Consider the following 12,840-nt stretch of genomic DNA (forward strand, 5'->3'; position numbering starts at 1 on the left):
CAGCTGTTTTTGCCCTTTTAGCATGTATATACATTAAATCACAGCCAACTTATTCATTATAGCCACCCCCTTTAAAGACATTCATTTAACTGAACGTATGCGCACGGGAAGCTGCATTTTCCTATCAGGGCTGCTGAATTATTTAGCAGCTTTATTGTGGAATCCGGTACTTGTTAAGAAGCGTTTTGAGTTGGGCGCTCAGTGTGGACTCCTTTCCTCTCTCTGACTCCGTGACAGCGTAACAGTCTTTAACAGTCTTTCCCTCTTGGGTCTGTAGAGTGAACCCAAAGAAATACCTGGACAGGTGGCAAAGCTGAGCAGTCGGATTGGGAGCCGCCTGAGAGGAGGAGGTCTAGAAATATCAGGGACTATTCTCCTTCCTAACAGAGCAGCGCTGCCCACCTCCAGCCCTAAGGTGCAGAGAAGTGCGGCACCATGGGCAGGCGGGCTGGCTGTCTGGGGGAGCTCCCAGGAGAAGCTCAAGGGCCACAGGGAGCACAAACTGTCCCCTCCCTCCGAGAAGGGCAGTCTCCTCTCCAGCTGGGCTTGGCAGTTAGCTTTCTCCCTGCGGCCATCTTAAAGCTGCCACCTCCTGCCTCTGCCATCTGCCCTCAGGGTTCCAGCCTGCCCTGGGCTAGGGAGTTGAAGCTCACCCACCCAATTTCCCCAGGCTGGAGGAGACTGAGGGCTGCTTTAGGTCTAGACAAGGTCAGAGAGAACAAGCATGGAGAGCCAAGACAGGCATTGGCAGTGACCTGGGACATGGGGATTGATGCATCTGAGAAGAGAGGCAGGCAAGAACCTGGGTTCCCTAAACTCCTGAAACACCAGGTCATAGGACAAGTTGATTGGGACAGTGGTGGGGGTGAGGGGTAATCTAATGTCACTCCTGCCCATCAGCTATTCCTACATCTGTCTCTCACTTTGCAGCCCATAGGTAGCAGGCAGTGAACTGCGAACCAGGAGACCCTCTGACCAGCTCTGGAGAGGACTGTTTTTTTGGAGAATGCTCCCATTTATTCCCATCCCTCTGGTCATCAAATCTGCTTAAGTTTCTGGTAGGAAGTAGAGTCTTTGAAATATCTTCTCTTGTAGTCCACCCTCCATCTCCAGACCCTTTCCCAACAGGAAACCCCTCCTTCAACACACTAGAATGCAAGCAGGGAGGGCCTCATAGAGAGAGCATTTAGGAGGGTGCTTCCCTGCCCTGTGCCTCAACTTCTCTCAGCTGCATATTAAGTCTTAGAATTCTTTCCTCTTGCCTCCCCCCCAACCCTCAGTATGGGGTAAGAAAGCAGGAGGAGCATTTTGGGGGCCCTGGAATGTGTGTGACTGGAGTAGAGTAGCCTTGATTCCTTCCTTCAAAGGCTTCCCAAGTCAGTGGGGACCAGGATAGAGAAGGGAGAGTAGGTAGGCAGAACTTGGGCATTTTCTGCCCAGAATCATCCACCGGTGTCCGGTTTACGAGTTGGTTTAGAAGTGGTCTCTGAACTATCTTGCCTCCCTTTCCATTTTCTTCCTTTTCTTTACCCTGAAGGCAAGGATTCTAAGTACCATTGTTCAAAATAGGAAGGGAAGAGGATTGGGGGAGGTAGTTTCCTAAATGCGGATAGAAACATTTTGTCCTTTGAAGCCCAAGGCGATGGCTCCTGTTGCAGCCTGAGGGGCCTTCTTTGCTCTGGGGGCTCCAGAGTGCAGGCACCATACTGCAATAACAGGGGATGTGTTAACAAAAACAAACAAACAAAGCTGTTTTCTAGCCTGAATTCTCTTGCTGCTGGCAAAAAAGCAGTTTTCTTTTGCCTTAGTCTCCTGTTTAGGGTGCTTCTGTCCTAGCACCCCTCTCTCCCTTTCATGTTCGAGGGGGTCTCCCCTATGATGGGTTCTCCTTCCCCTCTGCAGCCACCTAAGAAGGGGACATGAAACAAGCCTCACTAAAGTGATTGGCCTTTCATTGCTCTTGACCCTGAGGGCATATTAAAACTGTGAAAGTCAGGGACCCTCACTTCTCTTAAGTTCTGCAGGAAACCCTGGTAAGCTGAGGGTTCCTAGGCTGTTCAGCTGTGGGATCCAACTGGCCTGGAAACCTTAACACTATTTTCTGCACTCTTTTGATGCTCTGTTTATGGGGTTCTAGGTTACTACAGGTGACCTCAAACAGATATTGGAAGGAGAGACCACTTTGAACTCACCCTTATCATCCCCTTATTGCTGTTTGTGTTTACAAGTTTGTCTGCCCCCCTGGGCTGATCACTTTCAGGAGAGAATTTAACTTACTCATCTTTGTATCTCATCTAGCAGTGCCTGCCACACAGCAGGCAGTTAGGGAATGCTTCATGAAGGAAAGAGAATATAAAGGGATTGTATCTTTCCGTGTGGCTGGGTGTAATTAAACTGATCCTATTAAGTCTTTATATTCTGAGTCTCCCTGTGCCCCTCTAATGGTAGACATTGAGGTTTTCTGCATTTGTGCACCAGTTTCAAGTGTCTGAGTATGCCTTCACCTTTGAAGAGATATCAGTAATGAGTGTATGAAGTAATCACCACCACCTCCTTTTCCTGAAGACAAGGCTACTTGGAGAAACCACAGAATTGATCTTTATTTATGAACAGTTGGAGCGACTTCTAATTATTCCTATTAATAACGACACCAACAGTCTGCCGCACAGTTACACATGTACATCCCTGACGTAGGATTCTTAAATCCTGATCACCACGGGGTCACAGGTATGTGCCCGGCCCCCGACTCCTCCAACTCCTTAAATGCCAAACCTGTTTTGGTCCCAGTCTCTGTGTGCCCCAAAGCGCACCTGAGGCTGGAGAAGCTTATAGTTTACTCCCTTCTCTTTTTCAAATCAGCCACCATAGGCCACGGCCACCCCACACTTTATTTCTAATCGAATCTCAGACAAATCTTGAAGCATATTTTATGCAAGGGGACAAGGGCCGCGCGCACTGCAACGTCTGTTCAGCGCCAAAGGAGGCCACGTGCCCTCGCGCGCTCCCGGACCTCCTCACACACCCCCTCCACGCACGCGCACGCGCGCCGGGACCGCGATAGTCCCTACGGCCTTCCGCGCGCTTCCGCCTTCTTCCTAGCAACGCCCGTAGTGACACGCAGGCCCCGCCCCCTCCCGCGCGCCTCCCGGAAGTGGCCGGCCCCGAGCGAGAGCGGGGTTCTGCGCGGTCCCTGGCTGTTCTGGGCGCTAGTCTCCCGGCAACAGGGCCCGGCGGGGAGAAAGCGTCCAGGCCGGGGCCGCACACTGACGAGCGCCGCGCGGAGCGAGACCTGGTGACGATGGCGGGGCCGCTGGCGCTGCAGCTGGAACAGTTGTTGAACCCGCGCCCGCGCGAGGCGGATCCTGAGGCGGACCCAGAGGAGGGTGAGGCCTGACTGGGAAAAAGGCCACGTGCGGAGCTGTGGGTCCGGCCCAGGGCAGACCCGGGCGGCGCGAGCGGGGCCGGCAGCTAGGCCTCGCCGCTTGGCCTACTCGGCTCGCCCTGGCGCAGAGGAAAACAGCCTCCCGGGAGGGTTGCCCCGGGCTCGGGCTTCTTTCTGAACCGCTCGCTAGACTTGGTGCTGGGGAGGACGGAGCATCCCGGCGACTCAGGCTTCAAGGGCTGTTGGAGGCTTTAGGGTCTGGTAGATGGCTGTAAGTTATCTTTCAGCGTGCCCTTACTGGTATTGAGTTAGACATGAGAAGGGCGTCTCAGCTGTTTTTTAAGTCGGTCTTCCCCTAAGAACTTAACTTGGAGATTGAAGGAAGAAGTGGGATTCCGTGGTGCTGCTTAAGCCTCCTTAGGCCTCAAGACACTTGCTCAGGGGCTGACAAATGAGACTCTGTAAGCTGGTGTTCAAGGTCTAGTTGGGAGTAATCCTGCTTTAGACCTGAATCAGAGAAGTGTGAGGAAGAAAGAATAAGGAAGGATAAATGTGAGTGCTGGACCGTGTCTTGGGAATATCAGTTGAAGAAGCTGAGCCGGGGGCCGGGCACATACCCGTGACCCCGTGGTGATCAGGATTTAATATATATATATATCTACCCCAGGATAAGCAAACTCCCTTAGGGATGGGATGGAGTGAGGAGAGATGGTTGACTTATCATATTTGAGCGACTGTCACAAATGGAAGAGGAATTAGGTTCGTTTTTATGATCCAAGGCATAGAAATATTTCCTACTAGTTAGTGCAGAGGTCAGCTTTCTGTTCAGGAACAGCAGTAAGGTAGTGGTCTTATCTTGAGAGGTAATGAGTTTCCTGCTCCTGGAAGTTGGTTGGGATTTTGTAGAGTATGAGTTAAAAGGGTTGGATAGGGTTACCATTAAAGTTCCTTCTAACCTGGAGATTCTGATTACTTTCCCCTTCCTCTACAGCCACTGCTGCCCGAGTGATTGACAGGTTTGATGAAGGGGAAGATGGGGAAAGTGATTTCCTGGTGGTGGGTAGCATTAGAAAACTGGCATCAGCCTCCCTCTTGGACACAGACGAAAGGTATTCTGGCAGGGCTACTTCTAGAAAAGCTTGGAAGAAGAACCATTGGGAGCAGACTCTGCCAGATTCATCTGGTGAGTAGACATTTGCATAGTACTTCCTATTTCTTCCCTACTTTTTTAAGGTTAAAGTTGTGGTTTTTTATGGGTTTGGCTTTTTTTTTTTTTTCCTTTCGATGATCTCTGCAAGACTAGCCTGTGTGCCCCCACTTACTGTCCCAGGAGACACCATGATTTTCGCAGCACAAAGGACCTTAAGAGGTACTTAATTTCAGGTCATAAGCTAAGTTCAGAGCTATTAAGTTTCTGTAATCCTTATGTTTAGCCTAATGGTTCACCCTAAAATGGAGAGAAAGGCAATGTATATTGGATATTGGAGAGGGCTATGTGTTGAAAAAGAATTGCATCTGATGGACATGCTGCTCATGGATTTTGACCCCTTTCCTTTGGTTTTTCAAGTCTTGCATTGGGTCGCTGTATAATAATAATTTGTGAAGCTCATTTTTTGCCATTGTAAAAATAGCATAATCCTTCCCTCTTCCCCACAAGAGCCTGAGGAGGATGTGAGGACACGAGCTTATAGTTTTAAAACATTGTAAATTTCTCAATGGAAATAAGGGAGGGGCTGGATATGGTGATTACTGAGTGCATGCCATCTTTTTTTTTTCCTTTAGAGAGGTGCCATGTTGAGAATCTATAGATAAGTATAAAAGAAACCTTCATGGAGGTCTTGATACCCCTGATTTGGCCCTTGGTATAGTTCTGGGGGCTCCTGATAAGCTTATTTCACATTCTTTGTCTAGAGAGTGATAAAGGGCCCAATCGTGAGACAAATGTTATATTTATTGGCCTTTCACCATACGTCAGGCATTAAGCTCTTTAAGTGCTTAGAGACTGGAACACAGTAAGTCTTCAAAGGATGTTGTTACTGTCATCATTACGTGTATCATTTCATTTGGTACTCCAGTAGTTTATGAAGTTGGTAGCATTTATCCCCATTTTACAGGTAAGGAAATTAACGGACAGGTTGGTTATGTAACTTGCTCAAGATCGTACAGCTAGTAAGCAGAAGAACCAGGATTCAAATAAGGCAGTCTGACTCCAAGATCTATACTCTTAACTACTATTCTATGAATATACCTTAATCTGAGAAATGGCACACATTTAAAGAACTTAAATGATTAATTTCTGCTTACTATTTTTGCACTTCGTTTTTTTTTTTTTTTTCATATTTTGACAGCCCTCTGTATGTCTTGAGTTTATATATAGTTCTTTAAAGCAATACTGAGGACCTATCACATAAGCTGTTACTTATTTTTATTTATTTTTAAATGTTTTTAAAATTTTTTCAAAGATTTTATTTATTTATTTGACAGAGAGAGACAGTGAAAGAGGGAAAACAAGCAGGGGGTAGCTGAAGAGGGAAAAGCAAACTCCCCAGTGAACAGGGAGCCTGATGTGGGGTTTGATCCCAGGACGCTAGGATCATGACCTAAGCTGAAGGCGGACACTTAACGACTGAGTCACCTAGGCGCCCTTTTGCTTATGTTTAATCAATAAAATTATAATGTCTCCTTCACATGAAGCCAGTTCCTCACCCTTTCAGGAGAGTTAGATGGATCCTTTTCCATATACTGTGTACCAGTGACACTCTAATGATAATAATGATATGAATGTTGGTATGCATATCTACCACTCCCACCAGGCTGTGAACCCCTCCCCACAGGTATTACATTCTACATTTTACATCTATTACATTCTGTCATTTCTTAGCTTTTTATCTATACCTGGCTCATAGTAGGTGCTTAATTTTAATTTTAAATTTAATTTTAAATCCTTTGCACCACACTTAAAATTTCTCCCTTCTCTGGGTTATCAAAACTTTGTCAAGTCTTATCTGTGTTACAGTTTCCCACTAGAGCCTTTCATTAGGGTGAGACCCATGTTTTGTTCATCTTTGTTCTCTCTTTAGCATTTTAGAGGTAGTAGATGTATAATAAATATTTGAGTTGAATTGAGTACAATAATAAACTTCATTTTTGATGGATGCTGTAGTCCTTTATTTGAAGTGAAAGATATGGCCTAGTGTTTGTCTCAAAGTGACATCCATCTTTTTTGCTGCTTCTTTTGTTTAGACCAGGAGATACCTGATGAGGAAGAGTCTGGAGATGGAGATGCAGAGGGGCTGGGTCTGGAGGGATCCGATGAGGATGCCATGAGTGCTGCTGAGGAAGAAGAGTGTGACGATGACAGGGACAGTAGTCTGGCCTGGAAGAAGAGCCAAAACCGCACTGGGAAAACACCGGGTTTTAGTGTCCAGAGCATCAGTGACTTTGAAAAGTTCACCCAGGGAATGGATGACCTTGGTAGCAGTGAGGAGGAGGAAGATGAAGAGGAGGAGGAGAGTGGCATGGAAGAAGGGGATGGGGAGGAAGACTCTGCGGGTGAGAGTGAGGAAGACAGAGCTGAAGACAGGAATAGTGAAGACGACGGTGTCGTGATGACGTTCTCTGGCGTCAGAGTTTCTGAGGAAGTGGAGAAAGGAAGAGCTGTGAAGAACCAGATAGGTTTGTACATGGTTTTGCTGTCAGCCTATTTTTCAAAGTGTCTGCATTTGATTTCTGTTTGTTTGTTTTGGCTGTTCCCTCAATCCTGTGTCCTTCCAATTAATTTGTGAAATGCCTCACCTACCTAGAGGCCTAAAGCCCCATGCTTTTGTGCTTAGCCAGTCATTTCTGCACTGAGCTGCTTAGCTGGTTCTGTCCTAGTACTTTGGCAGCTGTGGGATATTGAAGAGAAAACAGTTTTCTTTTCTCATTGGACTTCAGCATTCCCTGTCTTGTATAGCAAATATTGGCTTCCAAGATAGTGAATTTATTTCTCCTAATGGCGAGTATTTTCATGGTAAGAAGCTGTGATAAAGCTGTGCTTTGTAGAGACTGGTGTGATTTCCTATCCCCCCCAAGTCCCCAACCCAAGAAGATTTTGTAACAGGAATGAAATTCTTTTTTCCATTCTCAGCACTGTGGGACCAGCTCTTGGAAGGAAGGATCAAGCTACAAAAAGCTCTGTTGACCACCAATCAGCTTCCTCAACCAGATGTTTTCCCTATTTTCAAGGACAAAGGTGGCCCAGAATTTGCCAGCGCACTAAAAAATAGTAAGAATACTTATGCCACTTGGGGATACTTAGAACCACTGGGATACATTGATATACATTGTATTTGTAGCACCACAGAGTTGAAGAAGAGAAGATTTGATTTTAGTGATAATGTGGTACAGCATAGTTTTTACCTTTAAAAAAAAAAACAACCCAGCAATATAATTCTTATCAAATGAGGACAACTTTGATTGAAATTGGTTGGGTACTTGAGTCATGTCTATTCCACTTTTCTTTCTTTTCTTTTTTAAAAAAATTTTATATATGTACTTATTTGAGAGAGAGAGAATGGGGGGGGGAGGAGCAAAGGAAGAGGGACAAGCAGACTTCCTGCTGTGCATGGAGTCCAATGTCAACCTGACTCCAGGAGGCTGACATCATGACCTGAGCGGAAGTCAAGAGTCAGACGCTCAACTGACTGAGCCATCCAGGTGCTTCTGTTCCACTTTTCTCTTATCTGCCTTCACTTTCCTCCTCCCCTTTCCTTTGGCTTTCTGAGTTACTTCTTTAACGCTCAGAGAATTCTTATTTGCAACCCTGCTGGTATAGAACAAAAGAGAAAGAATAGAGAATGGTTGATCCCTGTTCATTTTGGTAGTATGCTTACAAGATGCTTTTGGGGGTTTCTAGAAAACATGTTAGACGTTCTTATTTATATCTCTCTTTGGGTTGCAGAGAGGGAGGGAAGGTGATGACTGCAGAGGGAGGAAAAAGTTTTGGGAGAGAATTGCTGAGCTATAAAGCCCAAGAATTGTAGAAGAGGGATTTAGAAATTGCTTGGTTTGCAGTCCCCTTATTTTACAAATGAGAAAACCAGGGCCCAGAGAGAATGAGTTACCCAAAGTTCTAGAGCTCACTCATGCACAGCAGACCAAGCTCCAGCTTTCCTGCCTTACTGTTGAGAAGTCTTTCTTCCGTACCACCTAGCCCTCTGTGGGCTGTGGGCTGTGTGTCCAAGGGCACCAAAGGTTGGGGGCAGAGAGAGATTTGGGCTTAGTGCACTGTGGTTAGAATTGCTATTCCTTATTTGCATGGTGAAACCTAAGTGTTTTCATTTGTTCTTTAAAAACTTTTTTTTTTTTTTCAAAGATTTTATGTATTTGAGAGAGAGAGAGAGAGCGTGCACAAGTGGCGGGGGGGGGGGCGGGGGGGGGGGGGGAAGCCTAGGGGGGGGGCAGGGGAACAGCAGAGGTAGAGGCAGAAGCAAACTCCTTGCTGAGCAGAGAGCCTGATGCAGGGTTCAAGCTCAGGACTCTGGGATCATGACCTGAGCGGAAGGCAGACGCATAACCAAATGAGCCACCCACGTGCCCCAAAACTTGTTTTTATTGTATTGTGGAGTTAGAATTGGAAGGAACCTGAGGAGGCCGTCTGCCTCCAGGTAGAATCACCTCAAACTCCAAAGTGAATATGTAGGATTTCTTGGGTAGGGGATTCTGCAAACCTTTCTTGTGGGAAAATACCTGCTTTTTTTTTTTTTTTTTTTTTTTAATAAATATGGACTCTCTGCCACACATGGGGTTTGGACTCACAGTCCAGAGATCAGGAGTCACGTGCCCTACCGACTCAGCCAGCCAGGTGCCCCAGAATACCTGCTTTAATTAGGAATTGCTTCCTACGGTCCAGCCTGTAGATTTTATGTCCTGCTGTACTTGAAGTCAGGAGCCCTGCAGATATTGTGAGGGTAGATCTTTTATATCCCCTCCATTAGTTTTTCTCCCTTCTTCCCTTAAATAAATGATGTTTGGCAGTTTTCAAAATTTTTGAGATTTTTGGAGCACTTAACTGCTATTTCCTTCCTTCTTTCTTCCCTCCCTTCCTTCCTTTTTTTCTTTTTTACTTTCTTTCTTTTTTAAGTAAATTCTTTGCCCAACTAGGGGCTCAAACTCACAACACCAAGATCAAGAGTTGCATGCTCTACTGACTGACTGAGCCAGGCATCCCATTTGTCTGCTATTTTTAATGCCCTGATACCCTAATTCTTGGTATGCTTCAGAGTGAGACCTAGACTGCTCTAGGTTAAATGTCTGAAGTATTTCATGAGGAGACCTTTCCCATCTTGTTATTACTCTTCTTCTCTTCTTGCTTGATACTTTCCTTTCCTTTTTTTTGATTCATCTTAAAATACTGCCTTTTTTTTTTTTTTTTGATTCATCTTAAAATACTACTTTTTAAAGGATTAGTCCATGTCAGGTTGACACATTCTTGGGTACAAGTTTCTTTCTTTTTTTTTTTTTTTAAAGATTTTATTTATTTATTTGACAGAGATTACAAGTAGGCAGAGAGGCAGAGAGAGAGAGAGGAGGAAGCAGGCTCCCTGCTGAGCAGAGAGCCCAATGTGGGGCTCGATCCCAGGACTCTGAGATCATGACCTGAGCCGAAGGCAGAGACTTTAACCCACTGAGCCACCCAGGCGCCCGTTGGGTACAAGTTTCTTTAGCTACTTTAGTATTATTTACTTTTTTTGCAACTGTACTGATCTTCTTATTCTGTGTTTTATTTTTTTGTACTTAACCAATTCTCTCTTTGTCTCACTGGTAAACTCCAGTTACTGTGACAGAAGTCTGTTACTGTCTGACAGGGTGGGTTGTGGTGGAGGAGGGAGAAGAAAAGCATGGTTGTTTAGTGTCACATATTCTAAGATGGGAGAGTGGAGAGTATTCTAATAAGTAGCATTTCTGCGCACCTAAAGGGTGGTTAATTTTTTTTCTTTAAATATTTCTTTTTAAAGATTTATTTATGTATTTGAGAGAGAAAGCATGGGGTGGAGGGCAGAGGGAGAGGGAAAGAGGGTGGGTTCCAAGCAGACTCTGCGCTGAACGCAAAGCCGAGTCTCGCAACCCTGAGATCATGACCTGAGCAGAAACCAAAAGTTGAACACTAACCGACTGCACCATCCAGGCATCCCTAATGTTTTATTTAAGTCATCTCTGCACCCAGCCAGGGGCTCAGAACTCATAATCCCAAGATCAGGAGTTGTATGCTCTACCAACTGAATCAGCCAGCAGTCCAGAGTGGTTATTTTTTGTTTGTTTTCTATCTTCTTATGACAGTATGACAATATGTTGTATACCTCCCTGTGTTGGTAAACAGTTTAAGAAAAACTGGGCTGCATTACTCAGGATATACCATTTATACTGTGTTACATGGCTGGTGTGGAACCCAGCCTGAATTTGTACTGACCCCAGAACACATGCTGGAACTTACCGTCTTTGATTAAATCTCTTGTCAGTTTGCTGGGTCTTTGTTTTGTTTTGTTTTAAAGATTTTATTTATTTATTTGAGAGAGAGAGAGAGAGAACATAAGAGGGGAGACGGTCAGAGGGAGAAGCAGACTCCCTATGGAGCTGGGAGCTCGATGCGGGACTCGATCCTAGGACTTCGGGATCATGACCTGAGCTGAAGGCAGTCACTTGACCAACTGAGCCACCCAGGTGCTCCCCACCCCCCCCTTTTTTTTTTAAGATTTTATTTATTTATTTGACAGGGAGAGAACATAAGCAAGGGGAGTGGCAGGCAGAGGGAGGGGGAGAGGGAGAAGCAGGCTCCCTGCTGGATAGAGAACCCAATAGGGCTGATCCCAGGACCCTGGGATCATGACCTGAGCTGAAGGCAGACGCCCAACCAAATGAGCCACTCAGGCACCCCAGTCTGCTGGGTCTTAAAGGAGTTAAAGTTAGACCACCTGGCTTTAGATTCTATCTCAGTAGTAGATTTACTTATGTGACCCTGGGCAGGTTACTTAACTTCAGAGCAAGAAGGCGATAGTATGGTTGTGAGGATTGAAGGACAACTGTCAGTGTAAAGCATTAGCACAGTGTCTGGCACATGGCACCCCACAGATGTTAGGCATGGGTATTTTTCTGTTGATAGAGGCATTTGGTAATGATCAGCCATGTGAGTGGTGGCCATCAGTGTAATGACCATCACCGCCACTGTCTTCAATGTTTTTTGACTTTTTATTAGTATTCAGATTTCCTGTATAACTTGAATTAAGCATTCGTTCTAGAAAGTGTAGTATTACATTCTTCTTTAATGCTTATAATTTAGCTTTTGTGTTATAACTATGAAAAGATGACCAGAGATTTCCTTGCCACCAAAGCCAGCTTCTACCTCCTTGAAGCATTCAGTCTTTCCTTGAAATATTTGCCTTTGGTTTTGTTGACACTAGAAATGCTGTTTGGGTTCTTGTGCCTCTCTGATTTCTTCTGGTTTGGGACTCCTTTTATCCTCTCAACGTCTGTTTCCTTTCTTGTGGGATCCTGTTCTAGGTTTGTGTTTTCTTGATCTATTCTCTCCTTGTCACTGCTGTTTACTCTCATAGTCTTAAAATAGCCTCTAAAGAGGCAGAATTTAACCACAGTACACTGATGAGCAGTATGCCATTCTAATGTCAGCACCCTAAACTCTCTTTTTGAGAAACTACGTAGGCATCTTCTTGCTTCCCCAGCACACGTGCACTGAGTCCTCAGTCGCCTTGGTGTTACATGTTGGTAATTATAACTCTTGAAGTGTTAAGTAGTTTCAAAGACATTTTTTGATATTTTAGTAGTTGCTTAAGTAGTAAGTCATAAAGTAACCTTAGCAAAATTAGGGGATTTTTCTGTGCCAAAGGCATTTGGCTTACCTTTTCCTCTCTGTTTTTCTTTTTTTTTTTTTGAAGTTCTATGGGCCTAGGAGGCCGATCTTTTATGTTGGTGGCAGTAGTGTATAAGGAAGAAGGGAAGTTACTTCAGAAAACCGGAGCATGAGTTATATAAAAATTGTCATGTTGGACTATATCAAACATATATAAAAGCGTGGAGAATTGTGCAGTGAACCCACGTACCTTTACCAGTGAAGCAGTCATCAGCTCCTGGCCAGTCTTATTTCATCTGTGTTTATACTAGCTCTCTCTCTACTTCTGGATTAGTTTGAAGCACACAGTAGAGATTCTGTCATTTTATCAGTAAGTCAGCATGTATCTCTAAAAGGGTTTTTTAGGGCCACCTGGGTGGTTAAGTGTCTGCCTTCGGCTCAGGTCATGATCCCAGGGTACTTGGATCGAGCGGGAAGCCTGCTTCTCCCTCTCCTACTCCCTCTGCTTGTGTTCCCTCTCTTGCTGTGTTTCTCTCTGTCAAATAATAAATAAAATCTTTTAAAAAGGGGGGGGTTAAAATCACAATACTGGGGCACCTGGGTGACTTATTCG

The 12,840-nt window shown here is 45.1% G+C and overlaps 1 protein-coding gene across 1 annotated transcript; it reads left to right on the forward strand.

Annotated features, from left to right (window-relative positions):
* Positions 1 to 3,137: 3,137 nt before the first annotated feature.
* On the forward strand, positions 3,138 to 7,765 carry LOC116863073 (protein AATF-like; the record flags this gene model as incomplete). The annotated part of the gene is made up of 4 exons (XM_032850568.1): positions 3,138 to 3,383; positions 4,374 to 4,565; positions 6,626 to 7,057; positions 7,512 to 7,765. Coding segments are annotated over exons 1-4 (963 nt in total), but the record flags the coding sequence as incomplete, so codon positions are not given.
* Between the last annotated feature and the right edge of the window lie 5,075 nt (positions 7,766 to 12,840).

The sequence above is a fragment of the Lontra canadensis genome, unplaced genomic scaffold (assembly GCF_010015895.1).
Source record: "Lontra canadensis isolate GAN:19392208 unplaced genomic scaffold, GSC_riverotter_1.0 scaffold503, whole genome shotgun sequence".
Taxonomy (NCBI): Eukaryota; Metazoa; Chordata; class Mammalia; order Carnivora; family Mustelidae; genus Lontra; species Lontra canadensis.